At 57.5% G+C, this 13036-nt stretch overlaps 1 protein-coding gene across 4 annotated transcripts in view; it reads left to right on the top strand.

The window, feature by feature from the left end:
- The window catches only part of ANKS1A (ankyrin repeat and sterile alpha motif domain containing 1A), a 167165-nt gene extending 158451 nt beyond the window's left edge, over positions 1 to 8714 (top strand). For 3 of the 4 annotated variants that reach the window (XM_052647516.1, XM_052647514.1, XM_052647517.1), the window contains 9 exons: positions 284 to 436; positions 556 to 663; positions 1635 to 1799; positions 2473 to 2598; positions 2759 to 2830; positions 2957 to 3043; positions 3472 to 3609; positions 4455 to 4625; positions 5254 to 5744. In XM_052647516.1, the coding sequence (XP_052503476.1) occupies positions 284 to 436; positions 556 to 663; positions 1635 to 1799; positions 2473 to 2598; positions 2759 to 2830; positions 2957 to 3043; positions 3472 to 3609; positions 4455 to 4625; positions 5254 to 5373 (1140 nt within the window). In that variant the 3' untranslated portion in view covers positions 5374 to 5744. Of the gene's footprint in view, positions 1 to 283; positions 437 to 555; positions 664 to 1634; positions 1800 to 2472; positions 2599 to 2758; positions 2831 to 2956; positions 3044 to 3471; positions 3610 to 4454; positions 4626 to 5253; positions 5745 to 6464 lie in introns of those variants that run through there. The other variant, XM_052647515.1, reaches the window with a different exon arrangement.
- Positions 8715 to 13036: the final 4322 nt, after the last annotated feature.

The raw sequence follows: 13036 nt of genomic DNA, 5'->3' as shown, positions 1-13036 counted from the left end.
GCATAGATGGGGCCTCACCTGACAGGGCACCTGCCTTTCTAACTGATTTCCCGCCTTAGCTGGGCCCTGATTCAGCAGACCTGGGGTGCCCGGGTGGTCCCAGGTGAGGCCAGAGCTGAGGCAGAGACGGCTGTGTGGGCCGAGGGACCCGGGTGCTGAGCTCACAGGCCCTTGATGGTCCTCAGGCGCCATCCGACCCCTACCCCAGCCTCCAGTATGGTCTCTCACGTGCCTGGGGTCCCTGCGGTCCTTGTCAGGCCTGCCTCCTGTCCTTGCTGCACAGGTGAAGGCGCTGGGCTACGACGGGAACAGCCCCGCGTCAGTGCCCTCCTGGCTGGACTCGCTGGGGCTTCAGGACTACGTCCATTCCTTCCTGTCGAGTGGCTACAGCTCCATTGACACTGTGAAGAACCTCTGGGAGCTGGAGCTTGTCAACGTGAGTGCAGTTCTGCTCAGGCCCGGCTAGTCAGTCCTGAGCCATGAGTGTCCCTGGCTGCCCTGTGGCGGGGCTGGGGGCCCAGGCGTCCCCTGACCGCTCCCCGCCCCCCCACCCAGGTCCTGAAGGTGCACCTGCTCGGCCATCGCAAGCGCATCATCGCCTCCCTGGCGGACAGACCCTACGAGGAGCCGCCCCAGAAGCCTCCACGGTTCTCCCAGCTGAGAGTGAGTTGGGTGGGTGGAGAGGGAGGAGTGTGCTTTGTGTCGGCAGGAATTGGAAAGAATCTTTGAGGATTTCTCAGAGACAGTGTCACCTCTGTAGGAAGGGAGCAGCAGAGCTGACCCCTCTTCTCCCAGTGTTGGGGTCAAGTGTTGGGAAAGTCAGGAAAACAAAGATCCAAATCCCAAATGGCTAGGGCCATGTCTGAATGTCACGTTCAGCTGTCTGGGGATTGGAGTCCCCTCAGGCAGTTTGACATGAGCCGGAGACAAAGCCTGGAACATGGCAGGGCTGGGCCTTCCTCCGTTTCTTAAGGAAATCCCTGTGATTTTTAAAACCTCACAGATGTTTTGTTGCTCAAGGCAGGTAATTTCTGACTGGAAAGCAGGTTAGATAGTCTGTGAGCCTGTGGTTCAGGATGACTCCCCAGACCTGCAGGGCTGCTGGTGGGCAGTGGGTGGGCCCTGGGCTAGAGTCTCAAAGTGGGCACGGCTTCAGCCTTTCACACGTGAGGAAGTCAGGGCCCAGGCTGGTTCTGAGACCAGACGCTCCGCTGACATTCAGACATGGAAACCGAAGAGACAGGGTGCCCATCGGGAGCACAGTGTCTTCTCAGGAGGGACCCTGAGATTGAGTCATGTGTCCCCGGGACCTGGAATCAGCTCTAGCAGACAGTTTTCTCTTTGAGGAGGTGGAGCGCGCTTCCCCACCCTACAACCACCCCTCCTCCCTGCGCGCTCCGGGCTGCAGGCTGTGCTCGGGCCCGGCTGCCCGCCTGCAGGGCCCAGTTGTCAGGGCTTTCTGGCCGGAGGAGTCTGGCCCCTGATGCCCAGCTCCTGCCCTTTCTCACCGACTCTCCCCTGGAGCTGGGCCCCGGTACCAGTTTCTCACCGATACCCACTGGGGCTGGGCCCCGGTACTGGCAGCCTGAGGCCCGGCCGGGCGGCCCCCAGACTCCCGGCTCTCCCTGCCGCAGTGCCAGGACCTGTTCTCGCAGACGTCGTCCCCACTGAGCCAGAGCGACTCCTGTGCCGGGCGGTCAGCTGACCTGCTGCTGCCTCCTGGGGACATGGGCAGGAGGCCGCACGACAGCCTGCACGCGCCTGCAGCGCCCTCTCGGGCAGAGCGCTTCAGAACCCAGGTGGGCGGCGGGCCCAGATGGGGGCCCTGCACCCCTCCCAGCAGGACAGGGTTCCCCCTGCCTGGCGCAGGCTGCAGGCTTCACCCCGCCCCCCAGCTGTGGCCTGGCCCGCGTCCCCCACAGGGCGAGCCTTCGCTCCGCGTCTCTGACCCGCTTCTTTTGTGACACACTCGTCTCAGTTCTGGCCCGAGGAGTCCCCACACCTTTGCACCAGCACAACTGTGAATTTTACAAGATGCAAAAAGCATGTTGTCTGGCAGTTTTAGTGACTCTGTATCAAGACTTTCCATCTTGCTGGGAGCCCTGAATTTCCCTTCGTCCCCATGCCTTCCACCTGTGCCCTAGTTGAGGACCCCGTCATCTGGCCTGCGGTGGCCTCCTACCCCCCCCCCGCACCCCGACTCCTGTCACAAGGACCCCTATAAAGCACATCCGTGGCCACGGAGACACCACAGAGCCTTCTATGTGGAGCTGCTCACAGATGGGCGACTGAGGTCCCGGCTTCCCTACCTGTTCTCAGCCTGGACAGGCCTCGCCTCTGCCCCAGCCCATCTGAAGGGCTGGTCTGCCTCTGCCCTAGAGCTCCCGGAGATGGCTGGCAGGCCAGAGCCAGGTGGGGTGCTCGGGAGCCCCTAGAGTGGCAGGCTGACCTGGGGCCCCACATGTTCTGCAGGAGGAGCACCGAGAGGCCAAGCTGACCCTCCGGCCCCCCAGCCTGGCCGCCCCCTACGCCCCTGTGCAGAGCTGGCAACACCAGCCGGAGAAACTCATTTTTGAGTCCTGCGGTTACGAAGCCAACGTGAGTAACCCCTAGCTCCAGTGCAGGCCCCATGCTGTTCTCAGCTCTTCAGCCGTCCGGCGTTGCGGGGAGAGGAGCCATGGGATAGGGCCCAGGTCGGCTGGGCGGTCCCAGCATGGTGACACAGACAGCTGAACGTGCCCACTGCTCGCTCCCACAGTATCTGGGCTCCATGTTGATCAAAGATCTGCGAGGGACAGAGTCCACACAAGACGCCTGTGCCAAGATGCGGGTAGGCTGTCGCGGGCGGTGGGGTACTGGGCACGGCCAGGACGGCAGGCAGCAGATGGTGGCCCGAGCTGCAGCTGTGGGGCCCCGCCCTGAGGAGCAGCATTGACGGGCCTCCCATTCACTGTAGAAATCCACGGAGCACATGAGGAAGATCCCTACCATCGTCCTGTCCATCACGTACAAAGGGGTCAAGTTCATCGATGCCTCCAACAAGGTGTGTTCCTCTCCCCATGCCTCACTCCTGCCAGCAGGGCGCCTTCCTCAGAACCTCCCCGCCTGTTCCCACCTCCACCCCTGGCCTGTGTCAGTCTCTCATGCAACCCTCACCTGGGTCCCAGGGGGCAGCTGGTCTTCCTCAGCGTGGGCCACTTCGCTGCTCCCAGGCCTTAGAGAACGCAGGACACCCCCAGGCCCCGCGCTCGGGCCCTGGAGGGCAAGAGGGGGCTGGACGTGAACATTTACTCCCTCGGCTGCTGTGGACAGGGGTGGAGACCCCAAACCTAAATCAGAGGAGATTAGGTGCCACCCTCGGCCCCCTCGCCCCCAGAGAGCAGATGAGGAAGTGGCGTTTGGCCGACGCCCTAGGCTGGGACAAAAAAGTAGTGCTGGTGACGGGGCACTGCAGAGCCGCTTTCTCCTTAGAACGTCATCGCCGAGCACGAGATCCGGAACATTTCCTGCGCGGCTCAGGACCCAGAGGACCTGTGCGCCTTTGCCTACGTCACCAAGGACCTGCAGACCGGCCACCATTACTGCCACGTCTTCAGCACGGTGGATGTGGTAGGTGGAGGCCACGCGGCCCACGCACTGGGTGCTGGCACCTGGCGGGCACGGAGCCGCGCCTGTCAGGAGCGAACGCCCGGCGCACAGAGCGGCGCAGTGGCTCGCCCAGGGTTCTAGCGACAGTACTTGCCCTGCTTCTGGCCACGCGTGTGTTCCCGGGCCAGGGCTGCACCTCCCCTGGCTGTGGCTGACCCTCCTGCAGGGCCGTCTTCCTAAAAAGCCCTCCACCAACAGGGAGTCTCCTTCCCCCAGAGCCCAGCTTGGGCTGCGCCCTGGCGCTGCTGGGCTGACGGGAGGTGTTCGCGTGCCGCCCCCGGGGAGTGGACGCATGACCCGGGTGGCGGCCCCGAGACGGGGCCTGTGCCAGGCCTGCTGCCCCCGGGTCTTCAGGGCCTTGCCTGGGACCTCCGTCGGTGCTCTGGGCCCGGCCACAGCCTCTCGGCTTTGACACGCGCTGGCTTGTGAGCTAGGAACTCCCCTCCCTGCTCCACACCTGCACAGCGGGACAGAGTGTAACTATTTCAGGGCTTGTTCTAAAGAGGAAGTCCCCCAGAAGGTGCCCAGCCCAGTTCCTACAGCTCACCTTCCCTGTCATTTCTGGGCATCACGCCCTGAAGCCACGGGAACCCCCAGGGCTCATCTCTCGAGTGGAATCACCCACAAGGAAACAAAGTGTGTGCTTTGTTCAGACTGTTCCTCAGGACACACGTCGCTTTCAGCGCAGCCCTTCCCTGCACCTGTGTGCTGCTGCCCAGCCTGTGTGGGTCCCCGGGGCGGTGGGGGGAGCATCAGGGCAGGGCTCCCCGCTCCCTCCTCTCACCCTGTGCCCTGCCTTCTCCCAGAACCTGACCTATGAGATCATCCTGACGCTCGGCCAGGCGTTTGAGGTGGCCTACCAGCTGGCCCTGCAGGCCCAGAAGTCCAGGCCGATGGGGGCCTCTGCCGCTGAGGTGATCGAGACCAGATCTTCCAAGCCGGTGCCGAAGCCCCGGGTGGGCGTGAGGAAGTCAGCGGTAAGTGGGCCTCGGGGCCCAGGGCCCCGGGAGGAGCGGGGTGGAGGGTCTGGTGCGGCCGTGACCCCGCCCGTGTCTGTCTGCTTCGCTCTGCGCCCCAGGTGCTGCCGTCCCCCGACAGTCGCTGTTGTCCCTGTCACACCCGCCCCGCCCACCGTCCTTCGTACCTCCCGCTGCCGTCTGTTAGTCCTGGAGTCAAGGTCTCTACACCTGCTGTGTGTGTCAGTCTCCCTGCGGGACCGTGAGCTCCTGGAGACTGGTGCCCCCCGACCCATGTGCCCGTCTTTCCCTGAGCTGCCCCGCACCTCCCTCTGTGCTGTGGCCTGTCTCTCTGCTGTGTGTCCTCCTCTCTCCAGAGGTCAGGGTGCCCGCCGTGGTCTTGCCCGGGGGAGCTCTCTGGCCCCACTGTTTGGGTTTTCCAACCCCTTCCCCGCTTCCTGCGCCAGGAACCGCCCAGGGACCCCAGCCGTTCCACACCCCCAGGAGACAGCCTCCTGGGACATTCCTGCGAGGTGCCCCCTCCTGCTCCCCACCCCGAGAGCCGGCTCTCTGGAGGAGAATATAGGGCACCCCCGGGGACACGGCCGCCACTGTGGCCCCTCTGACCCTGCCCCTTCCTCCTTGGCAGCTGGAGCCACCTGACACGGACTCCGACGCCCAGTCCCACGCCAGCGTCTCCTGGGTCGTGGACCCCAAGCCAGACTCTAAGCGGAGCCTCAGCACCAAGTACGAGACCACTATCTTCTAAGCACCCGCCCCGCCTCCACTAGTCTCACGTGCCTTCCAGCGCCTCTCTGCTCTTCTCAGCTCTCCTTCCACCCGCTGAGGCCAAGGCCCCACCCCCGCCCCAGGCCTCCCCTCCCGCGTCAGCTCACCCCTCGCCACCGGACACTGTGAATCCCCCCTTGGTCGAGGATGGCTTGGCGAGGGGGCGAGTTGCCTTTGAGGTTGGGCAGCGGGAGGGCGGCACGCTGGATCCCTAGGGAGGCCGCCTCCAGGCAGTGGCCCCCCCGACGGGGCGGGGCTCCCTTCTGGCTCCTCCCCCAGCTTGAGTCTCACGCTGCCAAGAGCTCGCCGCGCCTCTCCCGACACAACCAGCCACTGTGACCGCCTGGGGCAGACCCCCTGCACGCCGCGCGCACGCTGGCCCGAGGCCTGTCTTCCTGCCTGAGACCCTCAGCTCAGCGCTGGGCTGGGCCGGGCCGGGATCAGCCCGCTGTGAGGGCCCTAGGGCACATGCCTGGCTCCAGAGCCTGGGACACCCACAGGCTGGCTCCCCGCGCCTGGAGTCTGTCTCGGGGGTCTTGAGCTGCATGGAGTGGGATGGCTCCTCACGCCTTGGCTGGGGAGTTACAGGCGGGTGGAAGAGGAAGGCCGCCCTGTGGGACCCGCAGGATGGGGTCAGTGCCCTGCACCTCCTCCCTTCAGGACGGCGCCGCTCGAGGGCGGTGACCTGGGCCGGGCAGTGCTTGCTGGCGCTTTTCCGTGGTGTGGGGATCAGGGCGGTCAGCAGCGGGAAAGGCGGCGCGGAGGCCCGGCGCCCTTGCGCAGGGAGAGCCGCGGTTCTGTGGGGGGAAGCACAGCACGGAGCGCGACTCGGGAGCACCGCCGCTCAGTGGCGGCGGTTCCTTTAGAGCCGAAACCCAGTGGACAAGCCGAGGTGGGTCTCCTGCCTCCTGCCCTCGTGCCTTCCGAGCAGATGCCTGAGCCACGGAGGGTGCTCGGGGAGGCCGCGAGGGGCCTTCTGTTCTGCCTCCCTGTTTCCTCTCCGTCTCCTCCACTGTGTGCAGCCCCTTTGGTTAACCTTTTCCTCCCCCCGTTGTGTTTGCTTCTGCCAAGCTGAGCCACCGAGGAACCGACTGTGCTGCAGAAACAGCCGTGCGGAGCGCAGGCTCCCGCCACCGCCGCTGCCACCGCCGCCTCACCTGCATTGGAGACCCAGGCCCACCTCTGCCCGCAGGACTCCTCCCGGCTGTGGGCCCGGGCCGGCCGCCAGGCCTCGTGGAGGGAGCCCTGCCCCGGTGCCGAGCAGCCCTCCAGCCTCTAGCAGATGAGACTGGGACTCCAGAGACCCTAGAAGTGACTTGTCCAGAAAACGTTTTTTAATAGAAAAATTTTTTTTATAAAATAACTTTTAACACTTGGCTCAAACCTCTAGGTTAAACTGCCAATCTTTAGATCAGTGGCCATACGGTCCGAGGGTAGTGGGCCTCTGTCCTCAGGCTGGGGCGTGAGCGTGCTTGGGCAGCTCCGAGAGGAGACGCTGGGTGACCCGAGTGGCCCGACAGCCGCCCCCATCAGCCACCGCTCCTTTCTGAGCCGCACACCCGGTTTCTCGTCCCCGCTGCGGCGGCTTCCACTCCGTCCGCGGCGGGCCGGGCAGAGGATGAGCAGGTCCCGGGCTACCGTGGTCAGAACACCGCCCTGGGCTGCAGGCCATGGGCCCTCCAGTGATCTCAGGCCTGCCAAGTCGGATCAGAAAGGAGAGGAAGCAGCTGTGTTTGTCTTGGGCATTAACGGGTAGGTCAGCTGAGGCGGCTGCCTGCAGGTGTGTGATTAGTACTCACTTTGGTCTGACTGTCCTCCTTTCAGCTCTGGGCTCACCCAGGCTCTGAGGGCAGAGAGGGCTGGGTGTGGAGGCAGTTTGCTCCCCCAGTGTGGCCTCCTGCTGGCCGGCTTTGCTTTGCGCCTTGGGCTGCGTCGCTCCTCCTGGAGGCAGTAGGATGGGAGGGTCTCTCCTTGCGGCTGGACCAGGTCAGCTGCATGTCTTGGAGCAGCTCCCAAAGCAGAGCCTTTCCTCCCCAAGCAGGCCCCCTGCTTTGCAGGCATGGTGCAGTCGGTCCTGGGGTCAGTAGGTCCAAGGCCTTGGCCGCACCCCACCCCCCGGCCGAGAGCTCCGGAGGCAGGGGGTGCAGGCCCGGTGGGCTCCCTGCACCGTCCACACCACAGGCCCAGGGGGTCGCCCTTACTCTGGGATGGAGACAGGTGGTCCTGCCCTTTCGGTACTAAACAAAGACCTCAACACCGGAAGTCTGACTTCATGTCCTCCTGCTCCCAGGGCCTGACAGTTCTCCTGTGCAGTATTCAGCCCCTCCTCCTTCCAGGGATGGACAAGGAGCCCAAGCTGGGTGGGGAGACCGCGGGTCCCTCTTCCTCCTGAGGAAGGCCGGTCTCCTCTAAGTAGGCCCCTCGTGGTGGGTGGTGGATCCATAAAGAAAACTGTAGACACTACGATGAGTTCCTCAAGCTGTTTTTTGTTTTTGTTTTTATGTCCTAGGTAGGTGTCTCCTCCTCTTAAAGCTGCTATATCTTCTTTATTTATTCAGGGTGTTTTCATATTGGAAAGCCTTGGCTAATCTGCTCTGGATTTTGAGATTGGTTTATTTCTCAGTAGTCAAAAAGGGAGGGGCTAGATCTTTTTTACTCCTCCTCTGGGACAGGTACTCTCCCTTCCCTAGAAAGAAATATTATAACATTGAGGACAGGCTTCACGTGGAGAAGCCTCGCTTCTGCACGCAAACGCAGCCCCGTTCTGAATCGAGCAGGCCCTTCAGGCAGGACTGGAGATGGGGGCGCTCTCTGGTCTGCCCTCCTCCTCGCAGCTGCTCCGAGTGAGCGGGGCTTCCTTCCAGACAGGCTCTGCCTCTGCGATGCTCACACCCCTCCAGGGCCTCCAGCTGCAGCTCTGGGGAGTCCCTCGAGAAGCCTGGGGCTAAGCAGGCCAGTCTGCCCTCAGCCCGTGTTGGGGGGTGCCCTGGCCTGCAGGACGACTGTCAGACGCAGTTCACAAAGTGGTGTTGCTAACGGTGTGGCAATGGGACTGAATTGTAATAAAATGTTATTTAATCTTTGTCTCTGTATTTTGATACTTGAATGATTTCCCCTTCTATCTTACTGTACATATAATTGTTAATCTGTCCGATTTTGTCTAAATTACGAACATCTTGTGGTACCAAGCGTAACCGACCTGTGCGACAGCATAGACTGACCTCACTACATGAGAGAGTGTAAATATTCCTGGGCTTTTGGCTTTGGTTTTGTTATTTTTGAAACTGTACAACTTAGAACAGACTGAATTAATAAATGAGAAGTGACATGAAGCCAGCCTTACGTTGTGGAGTCTGAGTTGGAACGTTTCCTGACGGTTTTCCAGCAGAAGCGCAGACACAGGCCAGCCGCTGGCTCGGGGTGCTAAGGAGGATCCACTCTGCTTGGCTGGCACCAGTCTGGGGCATCAGCTCCACCCGGCTCTCTCCAACAGGAAGGGCTGCTGGTCAGCGTTGACCCTGCTCTGGTGTGAGGGCCCTGCGGTCACCTTCCCCTCCTCAGGTTCTGCTGGTCTGAACGGCGAGCAGGGCCTGGGCTGGTCATCCACAGACGTGACTGAATGCCAGTGTTATCAGGCCAATGGGAGTCGAGAGCTCTGGAAGCAGAGTCTCCTTCAGGAATGCATTCAATTGTGGAGGCAAAGTTTTACACAGACAACTACTACCAGCCCAAGGCCACACAACGAGGCTGTCCACACATCCTGAGCTGTAGGGATGGGAGGGACACGGTGCTCGCCAAGCCGGCTGGCCACCTGGGCTGTTGGTCAGGAGAGCATTGGAAAGACACAGGCAACACTGACGACCCCAACAACCGCCCCATCAGCCCTCACCCCTGCCTGGGTATTGCCTTCTCTGCAGAGGAGGAAACTGAGGCTCAGAGAGGTTAAAATGCCCAGCCAGGGCTAGCCAGAGAGGCACCTAGAAACCCTCTAGTCCAGTGATGTCCAGCTGTGCTGGTTCGTGTTGGGCACCCAGGCCTGCCAGGCCACAGACTGCACCTGACCGAGGAGGAGCCAGAGCTGGACTGCAGGGAGAGGCGCAGGGGTGGTGGGGCGGTCCACAGCCAGGGTGGAGGGACACGTCCCACCGTGCATCAGTCCACGCTCCCATCTCTACCCCCTGCTCCTCAGGACCTAGAAGCAGAAGTAGGGGCCAGGAGTCGGGCACTGCCTCCAATGCCCATGCTTGCACTGTGGGCCCCAGACCAGGCCTCCACGTGCCCCGCTCCCCACCCTCACCAGCCCCCTCTCGCAGATGCGGCGTGGACCAGTCACCCAGGCAGCAGGGCTGTCAGGACGGAGGTGCAGTGACCAGGGGGCTGGTCTAGACACCCTCTTGCTGGCCTCGGTGCCTCTGGCCTCCAACCTCGCAAGGGTCCAGGTCCCCCAAAAGCCAGTGGGCAGGCCAGCGGGCCTTCTCAGCTCACAGCATTGGCCATCACAACCAGCAGCTGTGGGGTCTCAACTCCACTGCCCAGCACAGCCCCTGAAGCTCTGTGACTGCTCTTCTCAGGACTGGCTATTACAAACAGTTACAAACAAGCATGTACCAAATTAAAGAATTTCCTTAACACCATAAAATATTTATTACTTAGTAAATAGAGCTGGGACAAGCAGGTAGCCGTGGGGGTGGTGGGAACGGTGCAGGGAGATTTATATTACTACTTATACCAAAGTTAATTCCAGATGGTTCACATGTTTAAATGTTAAAAACAAAAAAAAAAAACCAACAAAGCTAGAAGAATGAGAGTTTTTCGTAATCTTGGTATGAGAACGGTCTTTCCAAACATGTCACATAACTGAGTTCACTTTCTTAAGGATTTATATATTCAACTATATAAAAATCAAACATTTCTGCAAAGCAAAATGCCTCATTATTAAAACAACTGAGAACAGTCTTTGCACCACATGTATGTAACGAAGGACAACTTGACAACAGTCTCAAAAGGAAATCAACTTCCAGGAAGATCGAGTAGACAGACTTTCCCCTACTCTTGCAAGTATAATTAAAACCCCGGCAGACACACCAGTGGGTACAAAGCCAAAACAAAAGCCTGCTCTCAGAGGACAAGGGAAAAAGCAGCCTGGCAAGACAGCTTTTAGACATGGAACTGCTCTAATTCATCCAAGCATCACAGAAAAAAAACTGGCCCCTCCTTCCACAGGCCAGAAAAGGCCAAGTGGTGAGTCTAGACGTCCCTCCTCACCACATATCAAGGTGCCCTAACGCCCTCTGGGGTGGCATTAGAGGAGGCCTAACTGGGAACTTGCAATCACCCAGCAATTAGGTGGTTGCTCTTAACAACAGGAACCAAAATAAAGATCTCAGTGGATGGGCTCAAGAGCAGAATAAACAACAAAGAGAAGGATCCACAAACCAGAGAACAGAACAATAGAAATTACCCAATTAGAAGAACAGAGGAAATAGACTAAAAAACAAGGAGCCTCAGGGACCTAACACAAGATCAAACACATACGTCAGCAGAGTCCCAGAAGGAGAGAGAGTGGGTGGGGCTGAGAGAGACCTCCATGCAATCATGGCTGAAGACTTCTCATTAACCTACAGAATCAAGAAGCTGAGCAAACCCCAAACCAGATAAAAAGAAACCCATGCCATCACAATTAATTTTCTGAATATGAAAGACAAAAATTCTTAAAAGCAGCAAGAGAAAAATGACATCTTACCTATCAGGGAAAAATAATTTGAATGACAGACAGTTGACTTGTCAGCAGGACTGTGGCGGCCAGCAGGAAGTAGTATATTTTTCCAGTGCTAAAAGAAAAGAACTGTGAACCCAGAATTCTATATCCTGCAAAAATATCCTTCAGGAGTGAAGGAAAAATCAAGACATTCTCAGATGAAGGAAAACTGAGGAACTTATTCACCAGCAGACCTACCCTAAGAGAATGGTGAAACTTCTCTAAATAGAAAGGAAATGAAAAAGGAAAAAAAAAAAAAATGAACCTTGAAATATCAGGAAGGATAAACATAAAGCAAAAATATGGGTAAATACAATGGACTTTCCGGAGTTTTCTAAATTATGTTTGATGGTTGAAGCAAAATCCTAGCACTGTTTAATGTTCTAAATGCAAGTAGAGGAAGTATTTTAAACAATTTTATAAATGAGGAGGGTGAGGAGATATAAAACAAGAAGATTTCTATACTTCAGTTGAACTGGTAAACAATGACACCAATAGACTAGGGACAGTTGTGTGTGTGTGTGTGTATATATATATATATATAATAGCTGGAGCAAACACCAAAAAAGTTTTTCAAGGAGATAAACTCACAAAGAGAAACAGAAATGAAATTTTTAAAATGTTTTCAAGAAACCCACAGGGAGATAGGAAAAAGAACAGAAAAATGAAAACAGAATAACTAGAAAATTAAATATTAATTGGCAGACTTAAGCCCTCAGTTCACTTCAGTCACTCAGTTGTGTCCGACTCTTTGCGACCCCATGAATCTCAGCACGCCAGGCCTCCCTATCCATCACCAACTCCTGGAGTTCACTCAGACTCACGTCCATCGAGTCAGTGATGCCATCCAGCCATCTCATCCTCTGTCGTCCCCTTCTCCTCCTGCCCCCAATCCCTCCCAGCATCAGAGTCTTTTCCAATGAGTCAACTCTTCCCATGAGGTGGCCAAAGTACTGGAGTTTCAGCTTTAGCATCATTCCTTCCAAAGAAATCCCAGGGCTGATCTCCTTCAGAATGGACTGGTTGGATCTCCTTGCAGTCCAAGGGACTCTCAAGAGTCTTCTCCAACACCACAGTTCAAAAGCATCAATTCTTCAGTGCTCAGCCTTCTTCACAGTCCAACTCTCACATCCATACATGACTACTGGAAAAACCATAGCCTTCACTAGACAGACCTTAGTCGGCAAAGTAATGTCTCTGCTTTTCAATATGCTATCTAGGGTGGTCATAACTTTTCTTCCAAGGAGTAAGCGTCTTTTAATTTCCTGGCTGCAGTGACCATCTGCAGTGATTTTGGAGCCCAAAAAGATAAAGTCTGACACTGTTTCCACTGTTTCCCCATCTATTTCCCATGAAGTGATGGGACCGGATGCCATGATCTTCGTTTTCTGAATGTTGAGTTTTAAGCCAACTTTTTCACTCTCCTCTTTCACTTTCATCAAGAAGCTTTTGAGTTCCTCTTCACTTTCTGCCATAAGGGTGGTATCATCTGCATATCTGAGGTTATTGATATTTCTCCCGGCAATCTTGATTCCAGCTTGTGCTTCATCCAGCCCGGCATTTCTCATGATGTACTCTGCATAGAAGTTAAATAAGCAGGGTGACAATATACAGCCTTGACGTACTCCTTTTCCTATTTGGAACCAGTCTGTTGTTCCATGTCCAGTTCTAACTGTTGCTTCCTGACCTGCATACACATTTCTCAAGAGGCAGGTCAGGTGGTCTGGTATTCCCATCTCTTTCAGAATTTTTCAGTTTATTGTGATCCACACAGTCAAAGGCTTTGGCATAGTCAATAAAGCAAAAATAGATGTTTTTCTGGAACTCTCTTGCTTTTTCCATGATCCAGCGGATGTTGGCAATTTGATCTCTGGTTCCTCTGCCT

Source organism: Budorcas taxicolor, chromosome 11 (assembly GCF_023091745.1).
Source record: "Budorcas taxicolor isolate Tak-1 chromosome 11, Takin1.1, whole genome shotgun sequence".
Lineage (NCBI taxonomy): Eukaryota > Metazoa > Chordata > Mammalia > Artiodactyla > Bovidae > Budorcas > Budorcas taxicolor.
Note: the sequence above shows the minus strand (reverse complement) of the source record. Positions and strands in the feature narration are given on the sequence as shown.